Source organism: Tamandua tetradactyla, chromosome 4 (genome assembly GCF_023851605.1).
Source record: "Tamandua tetradactyla isolate mTamTet1 chromosome 4, mTamTet1.pri, whole genome shotgun sequence".
In the NCBI taxonomy this organism is placed as follows: Eukaryota; Metazoa; Chordata; class Mammalia; order Pilosa; family Myrmecophagidae; genus Tamandua; species Tamandua tetradactyla.
The window spans coordinates 70,084,819-70,101,514 of record NC_135330.1 but is presented as its reverse complement, the minus strand read 5'-3'; the positions used below and the strand labels follow the sequence as shown (position 1 = coordinate 70,101,514).

The window sequence follows — 16,696 nt, the reverse complement described above, 5'->3', positions numbered from 1 at the left end:
TCATTTGTCTGTAGGTGAAACTAGTTGTTATTTAAGCCCCTTGAATAACGTAAGGTATTTTTTCCTAAACCTTCTAGGTTTTTGTATGTGTGAACAGACTATCTTATACCATAGGGGCAGAATCATAAGCGATATCTATCAACAGCACCATATATGTAAAATAAACAGTAGAAGGAAATGGGCAATGCTTCACAAAAACTTTCAGTTCCACAACACCAAGCCCAAGGTTCTCATATTTTAAATTTTTCACAAGGATAAAGTAGCCTTGAGAAAGCTTGCTCTAAAAACACTTAGAAAGGAGACAACTATAACAGATCAAAGCTCACATGCTAAAAATAACAAGGGATTAAAAAAACCAACCAACCCAACTTCCCAAAGGTCCAGGCCAAAAGTTTGTACATAATATTTGTCCTGATCAAACTTACCTTTTTCTTGACAAGAGACAGTTATATTAGTCAGGACTCTCACTCCATGAGCTGCAATGCCTCTATTATTATGGTAACAACACTCTTGGGCTAATCTGACTAAATCAGATGATCTGGGGGAAGAACCCACATTTCCTAAACAAGCAGAAAAAAGCACAAATGGGAATTCACTGACATAGTTCAAAAGCATTTCAACTTATAGATTTACTTCTCTCACTTTTAACAGAAAATCTAATAGTACACTTGACCAAAATTTACTATCTCTTCCCCACTATCACTATAAATCACTATTTCTCTTACTTTTGTCAAGGTACTTAGTTTAGCATAGGTGTGTCAATATTTTTGGAATAACTAAGATCTAAAACCAACATAGGACTTTATTATAAAAGTATTAATAAAAAGTGACTGAAAAACAGCACAAAAGTCAAAACAATTACAGACTGTATTTTTGGAGTTCTAATGGATTCTGAATTAAAAAGAACTTCATTATAGGCTTCTTGTCAGACAACACCATACTTGAAGAAAGGACAGAAAAGAGAAGCCAAAAATCTTAAGTCTGCTTTTTCCCACTTCAGTGTGCTGGCAGGTATAGTTTATATAGATACCTCAAAAGGTTTATGTAAGAACTCATGATTTTAGAGTTGGAAAGGATTTTGGGATCATCTGATTCAACACCTACTTTTACAGAAGAAATAAAAACTTCAAAAATATTAAGTATCTTACCACGAAGGTCACAAAACTTGTTAGTTTATCACTACCTCTTGTTTTTCATATGTAAGTTCTAAGCTATAGATTGCAGCAGTTTTTAAAATCCACATTTGAAATTCTGTAACATAAGGCTTGTGGTGTGAATATTTTATTTATCCTAGAGAAGCTCTAAATTATAAGTGAAAAAGCTTTAAGAAGAATAAGGAGATTAAAACAAATTTAACTTCTTAGAAGAGCCTTTCATTCCTGTCTTCCTTTCCCTTGTTTATTTTTCTATGATTCACTCTCAACTCCAAACTTGTCTTTGATGCCAAGGGTGACCATATTTTTGAGGCTGACGGGGACAGCAGTAATACTTATAATAGGCATAAACCAAGACTCCCAGGCAAATTTGGACATATGGTAAAAGTACTCAATTCCAGTTTAACATAAATATACTAAGCTTAGGTGAAAGCTTCAGTGTTTTAAAAATAAGCATAGGTAAGGAACATGAAACTACATGTTCATTAACTCAAAGTTATAAAAACAGTGTTTCCTCCATTCTTTTTCTTGTCCATACGATATGGACATTGCAGACCCATCTATAAATTTACAAGCATAAATTTCTTTCTTTTCCTACTTTTATAGTTTTGTAATCTGCTTTTTCCTTTTTAGTTTCCCTATCAAGACTCATCATACAAAACCAGGGGGGAATTAAAAAAAAAACAGAAAAAGCCAAAGAAGAAAACAAAAATCATTCCAAATCACACAAGCCAGAATGACCTTACTGCTAACTTTCTGGAACATTAATTTTGAATCTTTTCCCCCTTATGTAAACCAATACAATTTAAAAATTCATATAAAATCAATATATGTATTATTAGCCAAAAACCTGCTTGTAATAATATACTTTTAAAATCTTATTTTTGTTAACTTTTTTAAAATTGTGAAGTATATATACCAAAACGCAATAAATTTTAAAGCATACTGTAACAAGTAATTACAGAATAGATTTCAGAGTCTGGTATGGGTTACAATTCCACAATTTTAGGTTTTTTCTTCTAGCTGCTCCAAGAAACTGGAGACTAAAATAAATATCAATATAAGGATCATTAGTCACACTTAGTGTTTAAATCTTATCTTCTCTGTTATAATCTCCTCCTTCTCCTTTGATCCTTCACCCAATCTTTAGGGTTATGTGGGCTACGCTCATTCTAATTTTTCCATGTTGGAAAGGGGTGTTCATAACATGGGATAGGGAGATGGAACTAGATGATGTTCTTAGAGAGATCTGCTAACTTTTACAGGGACAAAATTATTTTTTTAAATCTAATTTTTATTTATTTTGAAAAGATTTTCTAAGATAAAGTCACACAGTTCAAACAGTACTTTAAAAAGGTAAACAAAAATAAAAGGTTATTGAGTAAGTCATCCTCTTAGTCCACTGACCCTTATTCACCTAATGTTATCAAGTACTTGTGTATCATCCCAGAGTCTATAAATTTGCAAACATATATATTCCTTTCTACCTTTTTAACTGACTGTTCTGCCCTTTGCTTTATCAGCCTTTAAATATATCTGAGATTGTTCCATGCCAGTAATTATTTTTAATAAGTTGCATTAATTTCCTTTGCAGTGGTATATCATAACTTCTTTAATGAGTCCCCTACTGATAAAATTTTATGCTACTACATCTCCTACTGATGGACAATATTTTGCTCTTACATACAATGATGCCACAAATAACCCTGTACATACGTCATTTCTCAAATGTCTTATCAATGGGATAAAATCCTAGAAGTAGAATTTGAGTATCAGTTGCAATTTTGAGGAATATTTACAAGTCAGCAATGCAGAAATTTAGTAATTTACATTCCCATTAACTTAGAAGGAAAGAAGATATTACCCATACCCTTGTGGATGCTACCATGTTATCAAATTTCTGAATCTTTGCCAATCTGATGGATTAAAAAAAATACTATTTTAATGTTGCATTAATATAACGGGGCATTCTGTCAAAACTAAATGACAACAAATGTTAAAACAAATTTAGTTTGAAATGCTAGTGATCAATGAAAGCGAGGGGTAAGGGGTATGGTATGTATAATCTTTTTTTTCTGTTTTTGTTTTATTTCTTTTTCTGTTGTCTTTTTATTTCTTTTTTTGAATTGATGCAAATGTTCTAAGAAATGATGAATATGCAACTAAGTGATGATATTGTGAATTACTGATTATATGTTAATGTTTTAGTTCATTTGTTAATTTTTTTTAATTAATAAATAAATAAAAAAAAAGAACTAAATGACAACAAGTGAGGGCCATGGGGGAGGTGTATGGATTCTATGCAGAAGAAAAGGAAATGTCTTCATATAGATTATGGTGCCAAAGGCATGCCTACTTACTTAGGTTAGATTTTATGATGTGCAAATAAAACCGTATTAAAATGAACAGAGAGAAACAAGTGCTAGAGAAAATATGGAGAAAGAGATGAACCTATTCACTGTTAGTAGGGAAGCTGAGAGGTACAGACCCTTGGAGGGCAGTGTGGTGGTTCCACAGGAAGCTAGGGGTGGGGTTGCCATATGATTTTGCAACCCTGTTGCTAGGTATGTATTTGAAGGAACTGAGTGTGGGAACACAAATGGACATTCGTACACTAGTGTTTATATACAATAGACTACTGAGCAGCTGCAAGAAAGAATGAAATTGTGAGTCATGCAACTAGGTGAATGAATCTTTAGGACAATATGTTGAATAAAATGTCTGAAATAAAAAGACAAATATTATCATGCCTCATTCATATGGATTAATAACTATTATGTACAAATTCAGAGAACTGAAGTTGAGAGCATAGGTTATCAGGTTGGGGCCTATTGTAAAGTTCCTAGAATGTAAGCTCTTAAAGTAGTCACATATATTTAGGAATTGTAACTGATATTTCTAAATTCTGAGATACTGAGCTATTTGTATATAACCTGGCCATTCCCTGAAACTTCAGATATTTATGTGGTACTTGACACTCAGTGTTAGAACACTGAAGCTACGCAAGTCAGCATTACCCCATACAGCAACTGTTAAAAGAGCTGAAAAAGTAACCCGACTTTGTTGACAGATATGAATGAAGCTGATCTGGATAGGACTAAGGTAAATCAGAATGCTGGGTAAAGGATGAAAACTTCAACTTTTGTGTGAGACCAAAGGGAGAGATCTTTATTTGGTGAAAAATTTTTATTTTGGGTAGCACATTATGTAATTTAACTTGTCTGGTCAGTTTAGAGGAACACCATAATTATATGGAATCTTGAACAGGGCATGAGATCCTGTTAGTTTGTACAGTGTGATGCCCCAATATCCAAGAGTAATTTGGGCAGAAAATAATAAAGTATTTGCAAAGTTCCTCGGGGGACTAGGGAGAAAGGAAGAAACATTAAAATTCCCCAGCTGAGGAATTTCTGATATTCTCACAGGCAGTGGAGACAAGCAATTCAATAAGCTGAGCCCGCAATCTTGGGGCTTGCCACTAGGAAGCTTATTCCTGCAAAGGACAAGCTAAACCTACTTATAATTATGCCTAAAAGTCACCTTCAGGAAATCTCTTTTGCTGCTCAGCTGTGGCTTCTCTCACTCTAAGCCAACTTGACAGGGGAACTCACTGCCCTCCCCCTTCCACGGGACATGACTCCCAGGGGTGTAAATCTCCCTGGCAATGGGATGAGCTGGGACTCAGTGGAATGGTATTGAGAAAGCCTCCTTGACCAAAATAGTCTCAGTAGCTGAGAGATTTCAAACAGAGTTGAGAGGTTATCATGGAGGTTATTCTTATGCATTATATAGACATCCTTTTTAGTTTATGGTGTATTGCAGTGGCTAGAGGGAAGTACCCAAATTGTTGAACTGTGTTCCAGTAGCCTTGATTGTTGAAGAAGACTATAACTATATAGCTTTTACAGTGTGAATGCATATTGTGAAAACTTTGTATCTGATGCTCCTTTTATCCAGAGTATGGACAGATGTGTACAAAATAAATGAATAATTGGGGGAGATAAAAAGTAAAAATTCAGTAGATTGAAATTCTGTGGGTCAATGAGAAGGAGGAGTACGGGGTATGGTATATATGAGTTTTTCCTTAGATATGCACAATATTCAAGATTTTATATATTTAAGAGCCATTTGTTAGTGATAATTTAGACACACTAAATTTAAGTTTGTTTTATAAACTATTTCTTCTGGTTATACTGAAAAATCCTACATAATGGAAATATAATAGCATTTACTATTATCTATGGAAATAATCTAACTTTATCTGACTTTTATTTCATATAAATGTTACCTAATTTAGTTATTTAAGCCTTTTGCATAATTCCACCCACATACACACTACAATTCAACCAACTTCAATAAAAGCACAAAGAAGAACATCTAGTTTGAAAGAGTACTTGAATATTATAACTGATACAATGCTAATGTCTTTAGATCTGAAAAATAATGAAAAAGTAAGGCAGCCTGTCTCCAGAACATCAGCTAGTTCCATCCCCCATCACATATTATCAACAGCCCTTTCCAACATTAAAAAATTAGAATGGCCATAGCTCAAATAACCCTAAAGAGTGGAAGAATGATCAATGGCAAATGTGGCATTATAACAAAGATAGGATTTAACAAATAAGTATGGCTGCTAAATCATTATGCTGATATTTCTTTTAGTTTCCAGTATCTTGAAGCAGCTAGAAGTAAAAACCTAAAATTGTGGAATTGCCGTGATGTGCTTTGAAATTTATTGTTTTGTATATGTTATTTTTCATAATTAAACGCCCCTCCCCCCAAAAAAACCAAAATAGAAACAAACCCCAAACATCCTAGCATCTCAGAGTCAGGGGAAACTAGAAAGTTCATTGATACTAGTGGTTGTCTAGTAATTGGGTGGTTTCTTTTTTCTTTTTACAGTTGGTCCATTTGAAATTTATTCTTGTGTAGCGAGTGAGGTATGACTCGAATGCTGTTTCCAAACAACTAACCAATTTTCCCAGAAGTGTTTGATAAGAGGTTATATTTACTCCAGTGATTGGAAATGCAACCTTCATCAATTATCAAATTTCTAATATGTGCCATGGTCTCTTTTGGACTTTTCCTTTTTTCCATTGATCAGCTTGTCTATTTATGCACTAGTCACCATGCTGTTTTAAAAGGTGTGTCTTAATGTCTGGGGAAGAATTCCTGCCTACTGGGCATGAAATACTGTTCTTGAATGTATCACTGACTACCGGAAGAAAGGTGAACACTGTTTTAAAGTGGCACAGGATTTGGCAAATTTGAGTCCTGTTGTTGGTGTTGGATGGAAGGCAGAATTTGAAAGTGATGACCTTGGCTATCTAGCTGAGGAAATTTCCAAGCTAAACATGGAAAACACAGGCTGGCTTCTCCTTACAGCTTATAATAAAATGTGAAATGAAAGGAAAAACTTAGAACTGAACTCTATGATTCAAAGAAACCAGAAATTGGTAGTTTGGAAAATCTTCAGTTTCCAGAAAGTGAGTCCCAGAAAATAGCACCCCATGTGAGGATTTAACCAGTCAGCCATTTCAGTGCAAGTCAGGCTGGGAGATGGAGTTATTCACAAAGGATTTCTGGGAAGTCCTATTGTCTGACAGTTAGGACTCCTGTGTGCTGCATGTGAAACTGGCAACTTTGTTGTACAATCTGTATAAATGAAACCACTGCCAGTCTGGACTAAAAGGGACAGAAAGGGGATAGATGAGTGAAAAATGACTCCAAATGCAGAACCTTGGAAGCTATTGTCTGTAGCGAAGAAAGTTTGTGCCAAGACAGCAGACCCACCCATGCACACGGAAAGACTAAGTTTGACCCAGAGTTTGCAGGAGGGTGGACCTTCCACTCCATTGTTCAGAAAGAATGTTAACATCCCTGGACTTTCAGATGTCTGGAGAATTGAGGGGACCTTGACTGCTCATTCAGGAAGAATGCTGCCACCCCAGACCTCAGAGAGGGTGAAACACACTCCTCAGGGATTGGGGAGGCTGGCCATGATCCTATTGTTCAGAGGGATGAGCTTGTGCCCCAGAGATGGCAGAAAGTCTGGTTGATAACCAGATGTTTGAAGAGGGTGGAACAGAGAACATGATTGTCTCCCCAATATTTTAAGATGTTGGAGCCCTTACCCCAGTGTTCGGAGAAAGCAGGGCTGCTGCGCAAGCCCTTGGAAAGGGCTGGACTGCTGCTTTCTCAAGCTCCAAGGATAAAATGTCATTCTTTGGTGACTTTCAGACATGCAAATCTAATGAGGTTTGCCCTGAAGGTTTTGGAACTGTTATGGACCGCTGACCCTTGTTTTCCTTCCAATTTCTCTTTATGAAAATGGGAACATTCACTCTATGACTGTTCCTCTTCTGTATACTGTAAACAAATAACTTGTTTTATGTTACACAAGGTCACAGCCAGAGATGAACTTTGCCTTCAGAGAGACCATGTCTTTAACTGATTTTTTGGCATGGGCATGCACTGGGAATTGAACTCGGGTCTCTGAGAGTTCTGCCGCTGAGCCACCGTCACACCATGTCTAAAACTGATTTTGATGAGACCTTGTACTTAATACTGTTACTGAAATGATTTAAGGCTTTTGTGATACTGTGGTGGAATGAATGCATTTTGCATATGGAAAGAATATGTTCAGATAGTGCAGTGTGCTTGTTTGAAGCTACTATACCCCAGAAAAGGACATGTTCTTTTAATCCATTCCCATGGATGCAGATGTATAGTAAGCGGGTCCTTTTGATTAGGTTGTTTCAATTGAGATGTGACCTACTATATCGGTTTGAAGCTATTATGTACCCCAGAAGATCCATGTTCTTTCATCCTCATTCAGTATTGCTGGGTGGGAACTTTTTTATTATTTGCATAGAGATGTGACGCTCCCAATTGTGGGTGGTAACTTCTGATTAGATGGTTTCTATGGAGATGTGTCTCCACCCATTCAAGGTGGGATTGCTTAAAGAGGGAACCATTTTGGAAAAGGCTAAGAACCAAAAGAAAACATACAGACCGAGACCTCTGGAGAAAAAGCTGGCAGTTGTCACCATGTGCCTTTCCAGCAGAGAGAGAAACCCCGAACATCATGTCTTCTTGAACCAAGGTATCTTTCCTTGGATGCCTTAGTTTGGATATTTTTATAGCCTTGCCTTAATTTGGACATTTTCACAGCCTTAGAACTGTAAACTTGAAAATTAATAAAATTCCTTAAAAAAAAAATGTGTCAATTGTCTATTTCCCATGAAGAAGCTTGTTGGTATTTTTATAAGAACTGCTTTTAAATTTATAAATTTATTTAAGGAAACTGACATCTTTGATGTTGTTATCTTATCAAAGCACATGAAATGCCTTTCCATTTCTTTATATCCATTTTCTTTTTCAGGAATGTTGAAAAGTTTTCCTCCTATGGTTTTTGCATGTTTTTTAAATTATTCCTTATACCTTATTGTCTTTGTTGCTAGTACAAAAGGGGTTTTCTCTACCTTAAAAGAATTGATTATTGTTAGTGTAACAAACAGGCTATTGATGTCTGTATGCTAATTTCATATCCTGCTACCTTACAGACTTTTTTTTAAAAAAGAACATCAGTGTTTTTCAAATCTGTGATGTCCATAAGAGCTGCCTCAGCGGTATTTTCTAATATAGATGCCTAGACTTCCCCCACCTTCCCCCAAGGTCCGTTAGAATGTCAAGAAAGAAGGAAGGGACAATACACAGTTCTGATGGTGCTCTTTCTGGTCCCAAACTACTGGATTTTCAGATATTAACTGAGAGCAGCCCAGATCCAGGAATCACAGAAAGTGGGGCTGGCTGAGCAAGGGGCTCACCACAGTGTGGTGACTGCATTTCCTTGAGGACAGAGAGGGGAGCAGGGAGTGCAAATGCAAACAAATTACAGTGAGAGAAGAATTGTAAAGGATCGCAGCAGCCTTGGGCAAAAGGCTTGGTGGCCATCAGAGCAGAGCTCAGTCCCAGGAACGAAGAGGTGGGAGCTCCTGCCCCCAGCACAACTCCTGTGGTCCCTCTAGCAGTGAGGAAGAAGTGAGACCCAAGGGTGAGTGCCAGGGGGGACCAGGAAGGGGATTTTTCTAGATGCCTGTGGTTATTTATGTATTTACGTGTTTATTTTTGGACTTTAGGTGCAGAGTTTAGCTGACTGTACTGACTTCATGCTACACAATCACTGTCAGTCCAGGGAAGGCTGCTTTATTTTACTTTATTTCTATTTTTCTTCTTTCTTACGTAGTCATTACTTGCATTCATTATTATTTATTTTTATTTACCTTAATTTTACTATCATTTTTAATTTATCACATCATTTCTGTATTTATAAATCATCTTACATATTGCTCTTGTATTATTTTCATATACAAGATATAACATAACATATTGCATTATATCTCTCATATATCTTATATTTTCATATCAATATACTATAATTATTTCTTGAACCCCCAGATCCCGTTCCCATTCTCCTTCCAAGCAAATAAACAACTTATTCTTGAAAAAAAAAAAAGCAAACCCTGAGGGCGGTGCAATAGTAGCTCGGTGGCAGAATTTTCACCTGCCATGCCAGACAACCAGCTTCAATTCCTAGAGCCTGCCCATGCCAAAACAAAAACAAAGAAAAAAGAACCCTGAGTGAGAACCCTTGGGTTCAGGTGTAGGTTTAAGCCTTCATAAATATGTGACTTTGGACATATTATTGAACCTTTGCAAGCCTCAGTTTCACTACTTACAAAGTCCTTGTACCTGCCTCATTCTCACTTAAAAGACGATCTGTAAGGAATCAATAAGACCCTATATGGGAAGGCTCTTTTAAGTTATGAGGTACTAATACTTTGCCTACTGCAGGTCTTTGAAAGTGTGTTGTCAGACAAGGATATTAAGTGCAAGCTAAGAAACTGACACTGGCCAATTTATGCAGAAATTTATTGAAAGCACATTGGGTATATATGGTAGATTGTTTATAAAGAAGGCTATGATAATCTCTTCATATCTAGCAGGCATACCTCTTTGCAATGTGACTTTTCCATTTCTCCTGTCAAAAGGTATTTATTTCTCCACTTATCTGGGCCTCCCATGTGACTTACTTCGTCCAATCAGACATTAAAAAACATGATGCAAGGAAAATCTTATAAAACGCTTATGTGTTGTTGTTGGTTTACTTTCTTCTGCTATAGCTAGAACTCTGACAAGGTAAGGTAAACAAGCCCAAGCTGGCTTGCAAGACAAAAGTCTTTCAACTGTAAGGCTTTGATTGAGGTCATCTTAGACCACCCAGTTCTGGTCAAAGTTTGAGATGACTGCAGCTGTATGAATTAGTCCAAATGTGCTGACTCCCAGAATAAGAGCAAATAAAACAGTCACGGTTCTAAGCCACTAAGCTGTTGTTTTTTTTTTTTTTTGGCTTGTTTGTTTTAAAGTTTTGCATCCTTTTAATAAACACATTTGCATAGTCACTAAGTTTTAGGATTTGTTAATAGATAACTGATTCAGGGTAGTTTTTACAGAATTACTGGAAGGCTGGAAAACTAAGCTTGGTAAATGGACAGGAACAGATAAAGCTAGAGAGCAACCAAGATTACAGCCCAAACAGTGCCGTGGAATTAGTCTAGTGAAGACACTGGAGCCACTGTTACAGATTAATTGATGACAAAGCTTACATCGTTACCACAGGTACCAGACATGGCAAACAGCCTCTACTGCAGTATACTGTGAAAATGGATATTGGTCACTGATGTAGCATGGGGATGGATTCTCCCTCATCTCTATAGCTTTTCTCTTTGGTTCCCAATTCAGTTTGTGGTATGGGAAATGAACAGTTGAGTTCAGGCCGGGTGTTAGCACCCTAGCTGGAAGGAGAGCTTGGCAATAGTAACTATCAGGTCTTTTCCGTTTCCTATAAAGACTTATGTGATGGGAAGCTCTTTTCACACAGAAAGTAAGTTCACATGTTTTGCATTATAAAAAAACAAATGTACATTATAGTTATTTAATAAATTAAAATTAATGGACTAGAAAAGGAAGCAACAGATATCCTACAACACAAACCTTTCATTAAAAAAACAAAACAAAAATTAAGCCTTAAATATTTTAGATAAGCAAATTTTTCACTGGACATTAATGAAGACATTTTAGAGTTAATTATCATGAGTAGGCAACCTGGAAAGCATTACCGAATTGGAATGAAGTTTTATTTTAATCATATGCCAGAGAGATAATACACAGCTGAAAGGAAGTATATGACATTTACTTTTAAAATTTACAACCACTTGGCCTTTGAAATGTACTTAAATTCAAAGAGCAAACTAAGTCAGAGATATACAAAAGCAAACCAGCTATTTTAGCAATCCTTAAAATATTTTCTCACTGACACATAATTCAGAAAAGGGCAAATCTAGAAAAATAATATCCGTGAGTTAAGATTAAGGATGCAGATTTTATCATAGGCATTAGTTAAGAAATCCTTTTCAAATAAATTAAAAAAAATGAAACCTTCCTGATTTTAAAACTTTACAGAGGACAAAACTTAAAACAACTTGAAAGATAAACATGACTGAATTAATTATCACATTATCCAAAGGTTATCTACTTTTTCCTCCTCACCTGGAGTAATGTTGAAGTAATGTTTGATGGCGATGGTCCCTGACAATGTAGAAAGGACAGACAACATCCCTAGTTTTAAGCTGTCATAAGGAGTCTGGAGGGCACATTCACAGAGTGCCTGAAATGCAGAAGAGGAATAAACACAGAGATTTAAACAACAATAGTCTTCTAAAACGGTCTCAGTTTAAATTTTTCTAGGTTTTAGAATAATTATATAACAATATCTGTTTTCCATGATTAAAAACTTAAGTCAACCTGCCACAACCAAGAGGCGCCTAAGGAGATATGATGAACAAATGTAATATGGTATCCTGGACAGGGTCTTAGAAGAGAAAAAGTACATTATGTAAAAACTAAGGAAATGTGAATAAAGCATGCACTTTAGTTAATAATAATATTTCAATTCTGGTTCATTAAATGTAACAAAAATAACATTACAGTAAGATGTCAATAATACAGGAAACAGGGTGAAGGGTATATGGGAACTCTCTGTACTATCTTCTCAATATTTCTGCAAATTAAAAACTCTTCTAAAAATAAAGTCTATTAAAAAGCACAGTCATCATGTCAATGACTTTTATTTTTTATTTTTTTTAATTTAATTTTTATTTTTTTATTTTATTTTATTTTTTTACATGGGCAGGCACCGGGAATCAAACCCGTGTCCTCGGGCATGGCAGGCAAGCACTCTTACCTGCTGAGCCACCGTGGCCCGCCCAATGACTTTTAATTAAGACTATATGAAATATGTATTGTTTAGTTCTCACAATTAGAACTTTTAACATATCTCTGCTTAGCTAACATATATGAACATTAGTTCATATATGCGCATTCAAAAAAAATAGAGGATATGGCACTTCGATCTTGTTTACAAGTGAGTGAGCTATCCTCTTCCTATTTCTGATCAGTTACTTTACTTCTAAGCGATGTGAGGTATTACCAAAAACAAGATGCTAAGTTTTCCTTCCAATGCACTGGACTGTGAATATATGCTCTTAGTACACTGACTCTTGCCTCATCTAGTGTGATGGTTTGAAAGGAAGTATGCCCCCTAAGAAAAGCCATGTTTTAATATAAATCCCATTTCATAAAGGTAGAATAATCTCTATTCAATACTGTATGTTTGAAACTGTAATGAGATCATTTCCCTGGATGATGTGATTTAGTCAAGAGTGGTTGTTAAACTGGATTAAGGGACGACATGTCTCCACCCATTTGGGTGGGTCTTGATTGGCTTATTGGAGTCCTATAAAAGAGGAAATATTTTGGAGAATGAGAGATTCGGAGAGAGCAGAACGACATAGCCACGAGAAGCAGAGTCCACCAGTCAGCGACCTTTGGAGATGAAGAAGGAAAATGCCTCCTGGGGAGCTTCACGAAACAGGAAGGCAGGAGAAGACGCTAGCAGATGATGCCGTGTTCGCCATGTGCCCTTCCAGATGAGAAAGAAACCCTGACCGTGTTCACCATGTGCCTTTCCAGATGAGAGAGAAACCCTGAACTCCATTGGCCTTCTTGAACCAAGGTATCTTTTCTTGGATGCCTTTGATTGGACATTTCTATAGACTTGTTTTAATTGGGACATTTTCTCAGCCTTAGAACTATAAACTAGCAACTCATTAAGTTCCCCTTTTTAATAGCCATTCCGTTTCTGGTATATTGCATTCCAGCAGCTAGTAAACTAGAACATCTAGTATATTTACTATTAGGACTCTATATTACATGACTACATGTAATATAAATAGTCAAATAGCCACCTTATAAATTAAACTAATTCCTACACTCTCATAAAGACAAAGGTTCAGAAGTGAGAAAAACAAAGTCGGGGAAGGGGGAAATCAATAAAATTTCAGAAAGGGTTAAGTTAAATAATAACTAACTTACTATGGTCCCAATTATAATATCAACAAGATTTTGAAGGAAGGAACTTAGATAATCTGATTATAAATATATCAAAAAACAACATCAGAAAAAATATTTTAAAATTCTGATAAGATGGCGGGCCGCGGTGGCTCAGCGGGCAAAGTGCTTGCCTGCTATGCCGGAGGACCTCGGTTCGATTCCCGGCCCCAGCCCATGTAACAAAAACGGAGAAACAGAATACAATAAAACAAGAAAATGTTTAAAAATGTTTCCCTTTCTTCCTTCCTTCCTTCCTTCTATCCTTCCTTCCTTCTCTCTGTCTTTCCTTTAAAAAAAAAAAAAAAAAAAAAAAAAAAAAAAATTCTGATAAGATATAATCAGGGACAATATAAGCCCTGTCAAATATTAAAATGTACAATAAACCTATAAAAATAAAAAGTTTTTACATGTCCATGAATAAAGAAATCAATGAATAAGAATTGAGCCCAGAAAAAGATTCAAATAAATACTAGAATATCACATATTATATTACAATATGAATAAATTTAATATATTACAATGGCATTTCAAATCAGAAGGAACATCCAATAAATAGTGCTAAGACAACTGACCAGGCATCTGTTGTAAGATAAAACTAGATCCCTGTTTCTTTTCTTTATGGCAAATAAAGAATGAAACTGTAAAAAGCACTAGGAATTGACATGGGGGAAAAAACTCTCATCATGAAGAAAGCCTTTCTAAGTGGAACCAAGAGGCCAAAAAGGGAAAAAAATAGTGATAAATCTTACTATGTAAAACAATAAAGAGCCTTGATACTTAAAATACTAATATATTATATTAATATAATATATAACCTTAAAAAGAAAAGGCTCTCACTAGCAAATAGGCAAACAATTCAATAGGTAAAATGGTAGTTCACTGAAATAATAGATACAAATGTCTTTTAAATATGAGGCTTAGCCTTCTAATTTTAAAATTTTAATTAACACCACTATCAGATTGGCCAAGATCAAGTTTGATAATATACAAGGGAAACAGGTGCACAAATGTAGTTAATAGCAGGCTAAAATGGTGTAAACCTCATTAACTATCAAAATTAAAAATGTACAAGAATTATTTAATCTGGAAATTACTTTCCTAGAAATTTATGTTTGCAATGATGATTTTTACAAAGCAGACATTGTAAACAATGGAAATACTAACACTAAGAGTAGTGGAAACAGCTCCGATGTCTATGAAGAGGGAACTGGAAATATACAGGGAATACCACATAGCTGATAAAAGAATGCAGTGGATCTTTCTGCCAATATGGAATGTTAAGTGATAAAAGGTTCAGAATATATATATATATTTACTTATACAGAAAAAAAGTGGGGACACATACACAGGCATGTGCTTCCTCATGGATGAAATAAGTCCAGAAGGACACACAAAAAACTAATAACAGTGATCACCTCTGCAGAGAAGGAATGAAGACAGAAAAAAAAAAGTTATCTTTCCCAATTTAAAACTCGATGAATCTTTTATCATGTACATGTATTACTTTTTCAATTAAAAGAAAGCCTAGTTAAAAATAGTAGCAGCGAGGTATACCCAGAGGAACTGAGAGTGGGGACACAAATGGAATTTGCACATTGGTGTTTGTGGCGGCACAGTTTGCCATTCCCCATGGATGGAGGTGGCTTAAGGGTACAACAATGGACTACCAAATGGCTGTAAGAAGGAATGAAATTGTAAGGCATGCAACCAGATGAATGAACCTTGAGGACTGTATGTTGAATAAAATGTCAGAAACAAAAAGACACATATTATTATGCCTAACTATAATATACCAACTCAGAGAACCGAAGTTGAGAGCATGGATTATCAGGTTGGGGCCTATTTTAAAGGTTCTTAGGTTGTAAGCTCTTACAGCACCCACATATATTTAGGAGTTGTAACTGGTGTTTCTGAATTCTGAGATACTGAGTTTTTCGTATATAACCTGGTCATTCCCTGAAACTTTGGGTATTTATGTGAAATCCGACACTCAAGAGTTAGAGCACTTTTAGATGTGGCCTATCTCTCTCTCAGCCAATGGCAAGCAAACTCACTGCCTTCCCTCTCTCTATGTGGGATATTACTCCCAGGGGTGTAAACCTCCCTGGCAAAGTGGGACTGAAATCCTAGAACAAACTGGGACTCAGTATCAAAGGATTGAGAAAACCTTCTCAACCAAAAGGGGGAAGAGAGAAATGAGACAAAATAAAGTGTCAATGGCTGAGAGATTTCAGAGTCGAGAGGTTATCCTGGAGGTCATTCTTATGCATTTTATAGATATTCCCTTTTTAGTTTAAGGTGTATTAGAGAGGGTACAGGGAGATGCCTGAAATTGTAGGGCTGTGTTCCAGTAGCCATGTTTCTTGAAGACGACTGTATAATGATATAGCTTTCACAATGTGACTATGTGATTGTGAAAACCTTGTGTCTGATGCTCCTTTTATCTACGGTATGGACAGATGAGTGAAAAAATATGGATTAAAATAAATAAATAATAGGGGGAACAAATGTTAAAATAAACCGAGTAGACTGAAATACTAGTGATCAATGAAAGGGAGTGATAAGGGGTATAGGAAAAAACAGGGGGAACAAAGGTTAAAATATATTGGGCAGATGGAAATACTAGTGGTCAATGAGAGGGAGGGGTAAGGGGTAGGGCATGTATGAGTTTTTCTTTTTCTTTTCCTGGAGTGAGGCAAATGTTCTAAGAAATGAACATGGTGATGAGTATACAACTATGTGATGGTATGTGAGCCACTGATTATACACCAAGTATATAATGTTTATATGTTAAGAATGTTCACGTTTGTATGTTGTTTTGTTTTGTCTTGTCAATAAAAATAAAAATAACTGGGACTGTATATCTTAGCAAAATCTAGAGTCAACAATGATAGTGATTAAATGCATAGATAAAAGAAGATTTTTACAAGAGGGAGAACAAATGAATGTCACAATTGTAAGGTGTTGAAAAAAGGATGACATGACATCCAGGGATGAAAGCCTCCCTGGCGGCATGGAAGAGGGCCCCG

The 16,696-nt window shown here is 35.8% G+C and overlaps 1 protein-coding gene across 1 annotated transcript in view; it reads right to left on the bottom strand.

Moving 5' to 3' along the window:
* The window catches only part of INTS7 (integrator complex subunit 7), a 125,333-nt gene that overhangs the window by 49,530 nt on the left and 59,107 nt on the right, over positions 1-16,696 (bottom strand). The window contains exons 8-9 of the mRNA XM_077157746.1: positions 11,766-11,883; positions 426-560 (exon numbers count right to left, since the gene is read on the bottom strand). Of these exons, the coding sequence (XP_077013861.1) occupies positions 426-560; positions 11,766-11,883 (253 nt within the window). The remainder of the gene's footprint in view (positions 1-425; positions 561-11,765; positions 11,884-16,696) is intronic.